The sequence below is a fragment of the Dysidea avara genome, chromosome 9 (assembly GCF_963678975.1).
Source record: "Dysidea avara chromosome 9, odDysAvar1.4, whole genome shotgun sequence".
NCBI classification, from domain to species: Eukaryota; Metazoa; Porifera; class Demospongiae; order Dictyoceratida; family Dysideidae; genus Dysidea; species Dysidea avara.
In genome coordinates, this window is record NC_089280.1 from 28,206,563 (window position 1) to 28,220,881 (window position 14,319).

Consider the following 14,319-nt stretch of genomic DNA (forward strand, 5'->3'; position numbering starts at 1 on the left):
TTTTAAGTTGGTAAATATCTTTTCACAAAAATGAAGCAATTTTACACTAAATACAATAGTCTTTAACGGTTGGACTTTGCAACTCGCTCTAATTCATCTTTCTTCTTTATTGCAAAGGAGTTGGAAGAACCCTATAAACACAAAAGAAGATAGAACCTATCACACAACTAGATCGAGCCGTACCTTAGCAGCGTTGATCAATTCATCTGCTAAACACTCTGAGATGGACTTGATACTCCTGAATGCTGACTCTCGTGCTCCAGTACACAATAACCAGATGGCTTGGTTGACTCTTCTCAATGGAGAGACATCTACTGCCTGTCTCCTTACTGTACCCGCCCTGCCAATACGTGTGGAGTCTTCCCTTGGCCCACTGTTGACTATTGCATCAACCAAAATTTGAAGTGGGTTCTAAAACAACGTCGAAACTTGGGATACAGGCGATACTCACACATTTATACCTCTCCAGTTAGAAGGTGGATGATCTCAAATGCATGCTTAACAATTCGAATAGCCATTAACTTTTTACCATTGTTACGGCCATGCATCATGAGAGAGCAAGTCAGTCGCTCCACAATGGGACACTGTATATAGACAACATAACAAACAATAAAACATCCAACACTACATAACTTGCCTGAGATTTTCTAAATCTCTTTGCAGCATAACGGCCTGCCGTGTGTGGTAGAAATACCGCATGGTTCTCCTTTACGGCTATGTAATCCTTCATTGGGTGGGCAGTAATTAGAAAACCATAAATAAATCCCAGTTGGGTCGGCATACTAGACAGAACTTACAGCTAAACTGATGTCATTGATTTGCACATCATCTGGGTTCCACCTGCCGAACAATTTCACTTCAACAGACGGAGGTTCTTCAACGGCCGTTTCACCCCAATCGTCAGCCATACTTTATTCCCTTTAGAACATATAGAGCAACTAAATGCCAAACGTATGATAACCAAAACAACACCAATAACACACGATCTAACTCTCAACTCACTAAAAACAACTCAAAATGGCAGCACGAGGCAGAAGGGGTGCGTGTTTACGCATGCGTATTAATAACAATGTAGGATCACGTGTGATATAATACAGGTGCGTACGAAAAAGAGCGGAAGACTGGAAATAGCACAACAATGAAAGGCGATTGTTCTACATGAAGTAAGATGCATGGTCTGTACCGTTATAGTATGTGTAGTGAACTGCTAGTCAGTTTTCAAATTTCTGGGCGTGGTTTATATTTTGGTGATAACTTTTGGGGTCTGGATACTCTCATGGGGACTTTACTATTGTACATTCACACATGCAGTGGTTTAAATTTGATAGGGAAATGCTGCAAAATGAGGGAAAAAAAGATTTGTCACTTCATTTATGGAGGTGTCACTGGGTAGTCAGTTCCAAATTGTGCTCAACAATTTTGAGCACATGTTCACACCTTTTTTATCTTTGCCACTTTTCACCAGTTCTTTGATGGAGGTGTATTACTGTTACTTGGGGTGAGCAGGAACACTAGATGATTTCTTATACAGTCAATGGCCTTACTGCATATTGTGAACTGGCCTAGTCACTAGTATTGCAAATCTGTAACTACTTATGGAAAATGTATATTAAACCACAACTAAATTTTGTGTTGTTTATTTTTGAATTGTGTAATACGTACTGGTAGAATTTTCCATAAAGCTTGTGAGAATCCAATGTGATTGAGGCAACTTGTAGTTGCCAATGATGGTACTTGTTAAGAGGAAGATAATTTAGCTGGAACTGATGTATTTATGATAGTGACCTTACTTGCTATGATTGCCAGCCTGCATAATTTCTGTGTCCGTTATTGTATTCATGGTCCATTGTAATGCTAGAGTGACCAGAGTCGTCCTACCTGTACAAAGTGACAGGCTGGGGTAGCATGATTACAGAACTGACTTAAATATGACATATTTCACTACTGTTTCCATCCACCCTATCATCAAACTGTGTTTTACCTAAACCAGAACTGTACATTGTTGATATATAGTAGCATACTATGTGTTTATGGTGTGCATAGAATTGCATTATATGTCAGATTTAGTATCATTAGCAGTTACTTAAAGGATATTTACTTGTGCATGAAATTGTGTGTTCTGCCACCAAAGAAGTCAGTAGAGTGTTTTAGTGATATGCCTGAGAAGTATGGCTCTTTAAGTACCATTTATTTAGGAAAGCCATATGTTGACTGCCTGACTGAGAGAAGGCTTGTGAGAGTTCTAGGGTCTGTTTGATTATACATAGGATTCAGTGATATTACTTACTTTAAAAGATAAATACCTAAATATACGTAGGTACAGTATTTTGTCTTTGAATGGATACTATTATCACTTTTCATTGTAAATAATTTTTGTATGCAAAAAGTATACGAAAAAATTTTACATGAAAAGTTTTGCTATAGAAAATTATTATACTGCCTAAGCAACATCGTTTCTCGTGAGTGCACATGATTAAAAAACTCACTAATTAAAGGGTGTGGCAGCCATTTTGCTAGTGAGTCATTAGCCACGCCCTGTAATATTAGTGAATTTTTAATTGTGTGCACTCGCGAGAAATGATGTTGCGTTTGGGCGGTACCATAACTTTGTGGCTTACTGCGTTTAGCTGATGCTAGCTGATACTCCGTCTTTCAGCTGAGACATAATAAGTAATTGGCATGGTGTTTAATTGTAACACTTTGTTTATTGTTTTTTTGGTGACCTACGGATATTATTTGCCTTGCTCTGTTCATTATTTTATTTTTATGGTCGTAATGTTTTTACATGAAAATAAATACTGTACAAACAATGTTGATCACAATTAATAAGGTATTGGAGTGGCAAGGTGAAAAAGAACTTTTTATATTTTGGTATGACGGTTTTGGTTTTGGGTCTCAATATGTAGTATTGTAGCTCTATTAATACCTCAGTACAGCTAAGTATTAGGCTGACAAGGTTTTTACGTTATTTAGAGACCACCAGTTACTATGCTGGGCTAGAATGACATGTGTCGTGTCCAGAAATTAAGCTATTAAGAAGCTAACTGTGGGTGCTAGCATTGAGATTTATCTCCTTCGGGTTTATTATGTCAGCGCCACACCATGACATTGGTGTATTGACTGGCACGCCTACATCTGAACGCTAATGATGATTGTCGTGAGCTAACAGTAAGGACTTTGTTTTTGGCTTTTCCGATTTTTGTTTGATGAAGGTAGTAAACAACTACCGATGAGACCACAGGTTACTAACTATTTAGTAACCCCAACACAGGTTTCTATTGGATTTAGTAACCTCAGACATAAATATTACATAAATATTCTAAATATAGATATGTAAATTAATACATACTTGTTGAACTGTGATCACTGTCATGTACTACTGTGTCTACTAGGTTATCAATAAGGTGTATGATTGGATTGTGACAGGTGTCAATCTGCTACAACAGATAATGCCTACAATGGTGGGTTTGATTGTGAGTAGCTCTGTAATTGTATGGCTAACTAATTGTTTATTTTAAAAAGTTTAAATGTAAAGTGTCCTTTATTCAAAAGGTCCTTTAAGAGAGGTTACTGTTCCACTGTAGTAAATGGCCTACTTTATTCCACGGACTGGACTGGACTCACGGACTGAGCTGGAGACACCTTTTAAATAATAATCCAGGAATTCTCCATCTCTTGCAACACTGGAGACACCACTATCGAGCTACAACTGTGCTGCTGCTGGCCCTTCCTTACAAGTCATGACACTAGTCCATACACTAATTAATTAGAATACACTTACGATACATGTGTACTAGCAGTGATACAGCGTGATAGAGGCTATTCTTGTAGCGTAGATGTTTTCCTTTGTTGCTTTAGCACTAGTGTTACAGCTGTAGAGATGAGCCAGTAATTATTCTTAGTAGGTAGCTAGGTGGCACCACCAGGCAAAGTGATGGGGCTATGCAAATAATCTGGCTCATCACTACAACCCTAATGCTAGTGTTAAGTACTGAAGCAACAAAGGAAAACATGTACGCTACAACAATAGCCTCTGTCACGCTTTATCACTGCGAGTATACGTGTATCGTAAGTGTATTCTATTTGATTAGTGCCTGTGCTAGTGTCATCCGACTTGTAAGGAAGAGCAGTACCAGCAGTTGTAGCTCGATAGTGGTGTCTCCAGTGTTGCAAGAGATGGATAATGCCTGGATTATTGTTTAATGCTGTTTCCAGCTCAGTCCACGAGTCCAGTCCGTGTATGCGCTAGTGTCATGACTTGTAAGGAAGAGCCAGCAGCAGCACGGTTGTAGCTCGATAGTGGTGTCTCCAGTGTTGCAAGAGATGGATAATTCCTGGATTATTGTTTAAAAGCTGTTTCCAGCTCAGTCCACCAGTCCAGTCCAGTCCGCAAGTCCAGTCTGCGAGTCCAGTCCAGTCCGTGGAATAAAGTAGGCCGTAGTAAATAGAAAACCATGCATTATTTTTATTTTAAATATTTTTTTGTAGGAGATTACCACTTCAAAAATAACATGAGATTATTCATGTGATTAGCTTCTATGCCAGTATGCCGGTTTTTGTAAATCTACTTTAAAGTTATGGCTTGATTTTTCTCATATCAACACATAAAATTTGTAATTTTGCCACAGTACTGTTTAGCTGTTTTGATCAGTAACTATAGCTTGTTATCACCTGGCTAATATGGTAATTTTAAACTGTTTTTGCTATTATTATTTCATTGTAGGATATCCTTCAGTTAGGGAAATGTGCATGCTTGCTTATATGATGTAACTGTGTGTAGATGTGTTAACAAGGGATGATATTTGTTATTCAGAACGTAGCTATATAGATCTACAGCAGAACTTCTCTCAAATTCTCCTAATTAATCACACACGCACGCGCACACACACACACGAAAACCTTGATAATAAGGACAAAGATTCTGTTCCAGACATTATAGCTGCAAAAAATTTGGTCCCAAAGTGACTGTATCCACTATAGAGGTTGATCGAGGTTCCACTGTGTTCTATATCACGATTTGTCAAGTTGTAGAAAATGTAGATATGCTGAAAGATACTGATTAATGGCAGGCATTTTAACTGTCCCATGCACATGTATAGAAACACAAGCTCTGGTGATGATGTGTGGGTGTCCTTGAGTAATGATCTTATGTTTTTTAATCAAAGTGTGGGGTGAAAAACTACTTCATTTTATGACTTTTAGAGGGAAAAATCAATGGCCTGTTATAGTTTCAGCCTTATCTGGTATGTGCTTTTGGAGTTATAGCGATAGACAACAAGAAGAGCAAAACAATCGATTTGTACAGTACGTATCCATAATTACAGGCGCTTTAAATCGTAAGTCTTGAATACAATGGACAATAGAGTTGGGCTGGGGCATTCATCAAGGTATAGTTTTTGGCCTAAATACACCACACTATTAAGCAAGAAGGTTGTTCAAGCTTAGAAATGGTAACAATTAAGTTACCTTTTACTGCAACGTAACCAAACACACGTAGCTCTTGTTTGCTTCGTGGTGCAGAAACGAAACAAAGGTATTCTTACTCTCCATGAAGAGGCAAATTCATTGGTATATTAGATATTTCAGTTTGAATCTTCCTTCACTGTTTACTGAAGTGATTAAAACATGCATAAAATTATTAATGTTGCATGCATTTTTTACCCAATGTATTTCAGTGACATGTATTTCAAAATCAGAATTCTACAAACAAGTTGGGTTTCACTTTTCACTCAGCGGATTACAATTATTTTTTACCTGCCAACACACTGTAAGTTAAGATTCTTTTTCTCCACCTATGGATGAGTGTGTGTGTGTGTGTGTGTGTGTGTGTGTGTGTGTGTGTGTGTGTGTGTGTGTGTGTGTGTGTGTGTGTGTATGTGTGTGTGTGTGTGTGTGTCAGCACACCCAGATGGTTAGTGTCAGCATTGTAAGTGGGCTGGGGCATCCGGATTATCTGGGTCACTTTTGTCTGAGTTAAATGGGTCTCATTTGCTTTATTGAATATCCGGCCTGATGGGATCATGTGTGGTCATAAATTTACAAGCTCGGTTTTATTGATGGAAATACAGTTTACGTACTGAAGAAATTTCCATGAATCATTCTTGGTATTTGTAGTGATACATGGAACCACGCCCACTTTTCAGGATTGAGTGTTGCTACTTGTAGGCTAGTAGTTTGGCATCATGGCAGCCCACTTTGGTACTGTGGCTACATGGGCCACACCCACTCGTCGATCATTGATAATCTCTGTTAAAATACTGTTTGATACCTACTCATTTCTTGCAGAGAATCCTTTTTATTGCATAGTTATGCAGAGGAGCTTGGGCATGTTTCTGTTTTAATTAATCATTAAGCCTGGGTTCCATCTGGATAACTATTGGGTCCGTAGGTCTAGCAGGTCAGTAGTACTGACCCACTTACAATGGTGGTAAGTGTTTCAGTGTGGTAAGGTTCCAAGTTTGGTGTTTGGCAATGCTCATTTGCCATTGTTGTTTCCTTGAGCAAGAAACTTTAATTCACATTGCTTCAGTCTGACCAGCTGTATAATGAGGACTGTTAACTGGAGAAGTAAATACCAACTGTCTATGTTTCACATAAAGGCACTAGAAATAATGGTTGGACATCTGACATTTTCTGACCAAAATTGGTATTTGTCCGAGCATGTTCTGTTTTGGTTGGATTTAATGTCCAATCATAATTTTTTCACTAGACTAATTCTCAGTGTTGGTAGAAACTTCACCCAAACTGCAAATCAGATTTTGACAGTGTTTTTAGATAAAAATTATTTAATGTCTGAGCAAGTAAACGTCTGATCAAATATAGTTTTATTCAGACAGTGTCCTATCATTTTTGTCTGCTTAAAGCAACTGCTGCTTTGGGTGTCTGTAACTTCATCTGTAAGGTATGGTATAGTCAAATTCTACAGGGTTAATAATCCCTTCTTCACAGGAGGAATTGTCTATCTTGTAGGCACCTGAGTAGTACACACGTGCTCCAGTTAGGCTCAAGCTGTAAGAGAAGTGACATGTATACCGTAGCAAAAAAAAAATATCGAGTGAGAATTGTTTTCATGATAATATTTTCAAGCATGCAGGAAGACATAAAGTCCAGCTGTTTAAAAATTCATAGATTTTCCTGTCTACAAAGAAGGACAATTATTCAGATGTTTGGCATTATTTGTTTTGCCATGACTGTGTTTGTTTCATTACCACAATATTTGAATATTCATTAGTTTTTAAAGCTGTGTTCAAATTGACAAAGCCAGCCATAAAGCGTTAGATAGTGAACAAAATCACATGTAAAATTCTATTTTAGAAGAGATTGTAACAGTTCTCGGGAATCAGTTTACTACTCCTCCTCAGCTTACTCCTTATTTCAGTATATATTCACTTGAAGAATAATGAAATACATAATCAGTTGTTTTATTCAAATAGTAAAAATTACATTGCTAACATCAAGAAACTTGACAGTGTATTGTCACTTTATAGTGTATTGTCATTGAGTATAATCACTACCTGTAGTTGCTGGAGGGCAAGACTAACAACAAGCCTGGATGATTAGGCTAGCAAGGAGATATGCATGGAATCCAATATGGTGAGAGAATGACTTGTTTTTGCCATCTTAGAGGTGTGTTGCATTCAACCAATGAAATGCAATTCACCATGTTATCACGTGTCTTTGGTTACCATGGTTACACACTATTGCAAAACACATTGTCTACATTGCATTGGGGCATGTACAAACGAGTGTGTATTTCCTATTACATGTGCTCATATCAATATGTGAAATATTTAAATTGTGAGCATAAACTGTATGAGCCCCACTAGTTGACAAGAATATTCCCCTTGAATAAATTAGGCTACACTACTGCTCTACTGTATTTACTTGGTTAACGCCGTACCTTCAATAGTAGCCACACTTGAGTGGTGCCACAATCATTTGCTTAAACATCATTTTCGAGCATCGAATAGACTAGTAGTGGTCAAGTTTGAATAGACACCACATCAAAATTTTGAACTAAGGTAATATATTCCGTAGTATTTTAATATATTGTTTTAAACAAACATTGTTGAATAACAAAATCAAGGCGTAATGTATTTTGCGGACTGGACTCAGGACTAAGCTGGAAACAGCTTCTTAACAGCCTGCATCTTTGTAACGCTGGACACACCATTATTGAGCTACACATGCTGGTAGTGCTCTTCCTCATAAGTCGCGAAGGTCGCGTGTGTGGTAATTTATTAGAATATTTACAAAACATGTGTACTCATGTGTACTAGTAGAGATAGAGGCTATTGTTGTAGCGTAGGCTCATTCCAGTACTTAGCACTAGTGTTTAAGCTTCAGTAATGAGCCAGTAAGTATTCTTAGTGTCACAACCACATAGTCATACACCGTCCACCTACTCAATATCAAATCAGTAAGTTTATGCTAATCTGCAGTTATGCATTCACCATAAATTATGGCTAACTGTGTAGGAACCCTACTAAGCTACGGTTCGACTACTGTCATGAAGTCTGTCATGGCATTCATTCTACTGCCATTAGAAGAGATGGATAATACTTGGATTATTGTTAAGAAGCTGTTTCCAACTCAGTCCGTGAGCCCAGTCTGCAAAATATATTAGGCCCAAAATTAAAGTCTACTGTATGACCTTTGAATGTGTTGGGATTAAATGTTACATTGGGAGATGCTTTAGCATATATATCTCTTAGAGTGCACTAAATAGAGAAGGACACTACAGGGAATGTAATTAAAGACTTCAACATGCATTGTTATTGACAACTTGTAAATGTGGTGCTCTTCTACTTTGCGGGTCATCCTAAAGTGTTTCCTTATTCCTGACTTCAGGGATCTGTGTGTGTGTACACTAATACAAATGGACAATGAACAAGTGTCCTGATTATCGAGGTGTCCTTATTAGAGAGGTGTCCTAATTTCAGAGGTATGGATGTGTGTACAATTTTTATCAAAATTGTTGAGAAAAGATTACTGATTGTCTTGAAATTTTGTATTCAGCATAAATTATTTTATTATATTATGCTTATTGTAAATTTGCCTACCTTTCTGTGCACTAGAACACCTTGTAGTGATGCAATAAAGTAGTCTAGTTAGTCATTTTTTGGTATTTGTTGTTGTGAGTCTTCTGAGGGAATAATGCTGTGTATGCATTAAATGATGCTAATAAGCTGACTCAACATGTGTATGGAGTTTAGAAATAACACAAACAAACATTATGTGGTATGTTATCCCATAACCAACAAGACCGCAGGGCAGTGTTGGAGCGAGGGCTGGGTTGGAGCGAGACCATCGGATGAAAGAGACAAAAGACGAGGATGTTAAACATGTTTCCTGTTCTACTAAAGCTATATCAACTAGCATTCATACAATTACAACTATAGGCGTCATTTGTATCAATAAGTATCAATTATAATGGTTATTAATGGCCATGAATAATCTATGTAAAGCCAACCTACTCTGCCACAAGCAAATTCCTAGTGTAAATCAGGCGACCTATGTCGTTGTGGGTGGTTGCTCAATGCATGTGTGTGGTATAGTCCAGTGAATACCATGAACAATAAGTACTATAAGTGTTAATGGTGTGGTCATAAACAAGTTTACTGCCACTCTAAACACTTATTACCACCACATGAAGCATATCCCATCGCTTGGGACTGTACCTGGGAATATACACAATGTCTCTGGTCAAGTATTATAAATTATGCAAGTGAAAATGTTTAAGGTCTCTAGTTGTAAACTGGCACTTTTGTAAACTATTACGTCTTGCACTCATTAACACATACTGTGGAGTAGTCATAGAGGACACCTTGATTATCAGGACAGCTTGATTATCAGGACACCTTGATAATCGAAATCAGGATAGCTTTCTAATAAGACGCTTTGATGATCAGGACATTCCATGGCCTTATTTGTAGCGCATATACCATGGTCACCTATAGTAAGGACGTACACCTTGTTAATCAGGATTCTTGTCCACAATATTAGTGTCAGAGGATCATATCCCCATAGTGACGTTACGGTGACAAGATCTACGATCTTTGTTGGTTCAGGTCCTCTCGACTATTTTTTCCTGACCAGGTTTTGGCACACTAAAAACTTATGTTTGGTGATTGATTGATGTGGGTGTATAGCCTGTTGATTAATATTTACATTTGATCCTCGCCATTATTAGTCTAATTTGACATCACTGTTACTTTGGATGTTATATTGAGGTGATGAAATTGTAGTGTGACATGATGAATTTCATTTTAAAGAATCTTGTATTGTGCAATCAATACTGGATGATGGGTGAATGTGTGGAAACTTGTTACAATTTAATAGTGCCCATAGTGTGCCCACGTTAATTTTAAATAGTGATGTTATAAAATTAGTGATGTTACGTGCTCCCATGTAGCAACAGCCCTTAGCTTGCTGACTCCTGGATCTGGCCATGCCACTACTGACATCACTGGTAAAACTGTAGCTATATGACACAAACCTGGGCCTCCGTTTGCTAGAATCTCAACAGGACTTAAGTCGTGTAGTGTATTAATGTATGTGTAAATTTACACAAGTAGGTGTTGTAGACTTCAAAGGCTGTAGCCGTTAACATTGGTTGTATTGACTTGTACGTTGGGTTTTCTCTCAGGCTTCCTGCTGTTGATTACTGCAAGAGTTTCTCATGTACATGAGGGTATTGAGATGGGATGTGTCTCCAGGAGTCCGTGACTCTCTATCTGTTGTGAGTATCTTGACAATCGTACATATGTAAAAATATACTTTCATTATGATAATAATTAATAAATATATTAAAATCTCTCTTTTATTTTACATGAAATAATAATAATTTATAATATACACATCAGATTTTCATGATCAGTCATACAAAATGGACAGGGGATATATTTACTGCATCAGTAGCAGTTAAGTGTAGAATACATCATCCTCAACCTTAATGGTGGGAGATGGGTGAATAAGTGATTCATCCTGACTGGACGACTGCCATTTCAGTAGAGGTGATTGCAAAGGTGAGCTTGTTAGCATAAGTGGCTTTAGTGAATTAAACCAATGTGAATCACAGCTAGATAGGTACTGCCTTAGGTAAGGCTCGGAGAAACTTTGTTCAGGGCTTTCAGCTGGTGACGATATCAGTACGTCTTGGTCGCAGTAGAGACTATATCGCTGGTCAATGCAGCCCATTGTGAATGGTTGTATAGGTGTCTCTGGGATATAAGTATACAAGGAATGTTCTGGTCTAAGTCTCTTAGGCATTTTTGTAGTTATTTCTTTCTTGATGTGAATCTTTTGTGGAGTACATGGCTTGCTAGAGTTGGAATCATTCTCTGTTCCTGCAGCGCTTCCACTTTCAAATCCTGTGGTACAGACGTGAAGGGTTACAACACTTCAACTTTGTGCTTCACATCAAACGAATTTTAATAATAGTGCAAGTGTGTTAAGAAGGCCACCCTCTTTTGTACAGTTTCCCACAAAGGCATGAAGGGGGTTTAAATAGCTTATGATTAATTATCACTTGATTACATCACAGAGTACTTATCTACTAACCTGACTCTAAACTGGTGATGCTATCTGTTGGCACATCAACAGGTGACGGGGTAGTCATTGGTGAGCTCGGTCTTGAGTATCGACTTCTCTTCTTCATTCGCTTTGCGTGGCCACCTGGCTTAGAGCACACCTCACCCATTTCATTTGTTGAAGTCACATCTTCCCTGAAGGCCTTAGCATAGGGGTTGTACCTTATTTTAAGTTGTGTTATCTTTAAACAAAATCAGTAATCAACACTTTGGAGTAGCTAGACAATTTGCTTACTTCATCACTTTGGTAAGCAGTCACAGCTATAAAAACTGTTTCAGGAAAGGTGAAGTATTGAGTACATCCCTTATCAACACCTTCCAATGACACGATTTTTATCCTGGGCTGGTATTTCTGCATTGAGTTTAGTACCACCTGCTGTAATCAGCAATACAAGAAAAGAGTTAAATTATTTTCCCCCATTCCTTGTGCTCTTACATGATCTCTATACTTCGTAGCCTTGTTGTTAGTCAGCTTGATCCCTCTGAAGTTGATGTCAGTTTCTCTCATCAAACTTTCTCCGGTGTAGGGTGGGGGCAGTTTATATGGTGAGTGTTCCGATGGGTTAAGCTTCATCTCAACCTTCCCAACTGCAATCCACTCCTCAGCCACGTACTTGTACCGATTGTCATCAGCTGACACAAAATCCACCTATTGGTTATGTTAGTTTACAGTACAACAACAAAACAATCACCTTTATACTGTATTCACTATCAGGCTCCAATCCCTTCACTTGTACACTAATCCATGGGAACATTCGCCTGAGTAGAGTAAGCAGCAATTTATTGCAGCCATAAACGTTGCACATTACCTTCCCGCTTTAGTAATGATCATCTCTGTACCATTGGCGTAGAAGAGTCTCCAATTATCAGCGTTAACTAACGTTACTGACCAGCCATCCTTAGTGATAGTACTCTCCGGCTTGTACAATGGTAACTTATTTTGGAAAGCGGATACACAGTGTTGTCCTTGCTTCCTTGAGGCTGCCAGGCAATCACTTCTCTTTCGCTTCTGACTGCGAGTCTTGTGGCTGTTGGAGCGTCCAGGAAATTCACCAGTATGAATCTTCTTTGGTTCCCAATCCGGATCTTTTTCCATTACTCTAAGTACAAGATTAAAACTAAGCTACCAACTACTAGACTACGTGACATCGAAACTACTTAAGCTACAACTAGCTACGCTAACTATACGTACTTAATGCGCATATAACTGCACCAATAGCTAACCTGATTCTGCTAATTTCCGTGTTTCTTTTATCAGGGGTTGGGCTGTCGATAAACCGACAGAATCTTTCCAACTGCTCGAGGTTACCTTCAATTTCTAAAATGTCTACGTTGAAGTCTTCAGGAAATGACTGCTCGATCTCCGAGAAGAATGGGCTCTCGTCAGTAAGCTGTAGCGTTCCACTAACAATGTAATCGTCCTCTAACTTGGTGATTGAGTTAGACCTCTTTTTCTCTTCGCTCTCCGTTAGGCAGAGCGCGCGCGATACCGCGGCCGATATATCGCTAGGGTTGGGGATTTTAAGACAATCATCTGGGGTTGACATACTGAGCGCGAGAACTGTATCTTAGCACACACCCCTCGCGTACAACCAGAGCTCCATTTGTGCCAAGGGAAGTGTTTCGTTTACAGATATTTTGTTTTGATGGAAGATCTAAGCGTGTAGTTCGTTTACACCTGCAGGTGAGAACTACTACTTCCTCAGCTCCTCCTTTGAGCTTCGTGTCTTTACTCTGAAGCATATCAGTGGCGCTACACGTATACAAGCCTCCCTTGTGCGTTGCGTGGACGCCATTGTGATTCACTCTCCTATCCTTAGCTCGCGAAAATGAGTAAGTCCCTGTAATTATCTACTCAACCCAGATAATAGAAACCAGCAAAATGCAGCATTCTCAACGTTTATCGCGAGAAGTGCAACGAAGCCGTTGCAGTGCTTTTTGTCAGTGAATTCACACCTATGCCCTCGTGAGTTGTGTAAATCAAAACTAGGCTGATCGCGTGTACAAGTTAGTTGTTCATAGGTGCGCTGGTAATTTTCCTAAGCAGTTCAACTACAGCGTAAATTAGTGGGTGCAGACTTCGATGGCATTGACTCTAGTAGCTCCGTACGATGCAGCACAGGCTGGCTCAGACCATGCAGGCGGGAACAGTGGAACGAGTGGCTGGGAGAGCAATAGCAAGGCCAGCAGCCCAATCGACACTCGCTATTGCAGCTCAGAGGTGATTCCCGAGAACGAGACACCTGCGATAGCTTGTGAGATCTATTCCGTGACCACTTGTACTGAAAGTGACGTTGAACAGCTGCCAGAATCAAACTCTCCAAAGTCCTTGGCTACCGCCAGTGTTGCAAGCGGTAATGGCGAGGAAGATGACCAGAATTGCAGCTCCATGCCAAGCGAGGAATCCACCGAGGCCTACTACCTCCCCAAATACCAAACCAAGACGGAAACTCCCAGCCTAAGTCCTTACAATCCACCGGAAGGCAGCTACGACCCTACACTGTCAAGCTCGTCCAGCCAAATTCGGGAGAGCTCACTGCAGCCAGAGCAGAACCCTGAGGCGAGTGTCATACGCCTCGTGTTGGAAGATGCTGACCTCTGGAAGCAATTTGATACTCTTGGGAACGAAATGATCATCACTAAGGCTGGAAGGTAGGCTAATATTCAGTCTGTATGTGTGTATATTGACCAGTACAGTCTTGCAAATATTACAGTTGCTAGCTTGTAG

General features: G+C 39.2%; 3 protein-coding genes across 5 annotated transcripts in view; 1 reads left to right on the plus strand and 2 right to left on the minus strand.

Moving 5' to 3' along the window:
* LOC136267382 (uncharacterized) lies at positions 1–1,115 on the minus strand. Its single transcript, XM_066062511.1, has 6 exons — positions 1,003–1,115; positions 798–918; positions 638–724; positions 462–584; positions 184–411; positions 1–131 (listed from the first exon to the last, which is right to left on the minus strand). Exons 2-6 carry the CDS (start codon positions 906–908, stop codon positions 63–65), a joined length of 618 nt encoding a protein of 205 aa, XP_065918583.1. The 5' UTR covers positions 909–918; positions 1,003–1,115; the 3' UTR covers positions 1–62.
* Positions 1,055–14,319, plus strand: part of LOC136267381 (T-box transcription factor TBX20-like) — a 14,972-nt gene continuing 1,707 nt past the window's right edge. The window contains exons 1-5 of one of the 3 annotated variants that reach the window (XM_066062509.1): positions 1,055–1,163; positions 3,393–3,461; positions 7,521–7,593; positions 8,851–8,944; positions 10,649–14,243. In XM_066062509.1, coding sequence (XP_065918581.1) covers positions 13,675–14,243 — 569 coding nt within the window. In that variant the 5' untranslated portion in view covers positions 1,055–1,163; positions 3,393–3,461; positions 7,521–7,593; positions 8,851–8,944; positions 10,649–13,674. Of the gene's footprint in view, positions 1,164–3,392; positions 3,462–7,520; positions 7,594–8,850; positions 8,945–10,414; positions 14,244–14,319 lie in introns of all 3 variants that reach the window. The other 2 variants (XM_066062510.1, XM_066062508.1) reach the window with 2 other exon arrangements.
* LOC136267644 (uncharacterized) lies at positions 10,924–13,387 on the minus strand. The gene is made up of 8 exons (XM_066062795.1): positions 13,290–13,387; positions 12,816–13,139; positions 12,401–12,709; positions 12,284–12,350; positions 12,028–12,240; positions 11,827–11,964; positions 11,563–11,773; positions 10,924–11,372 (listed from the first exon to the last, which is right to left on the minus strand). Exons 1-8 carry the CDS (start codon positions 13,385–13,387, stop codon positions 10,924–10,926), a joined length of 1,809 nt encoding a protein of 602 aa, XP_065918867.1.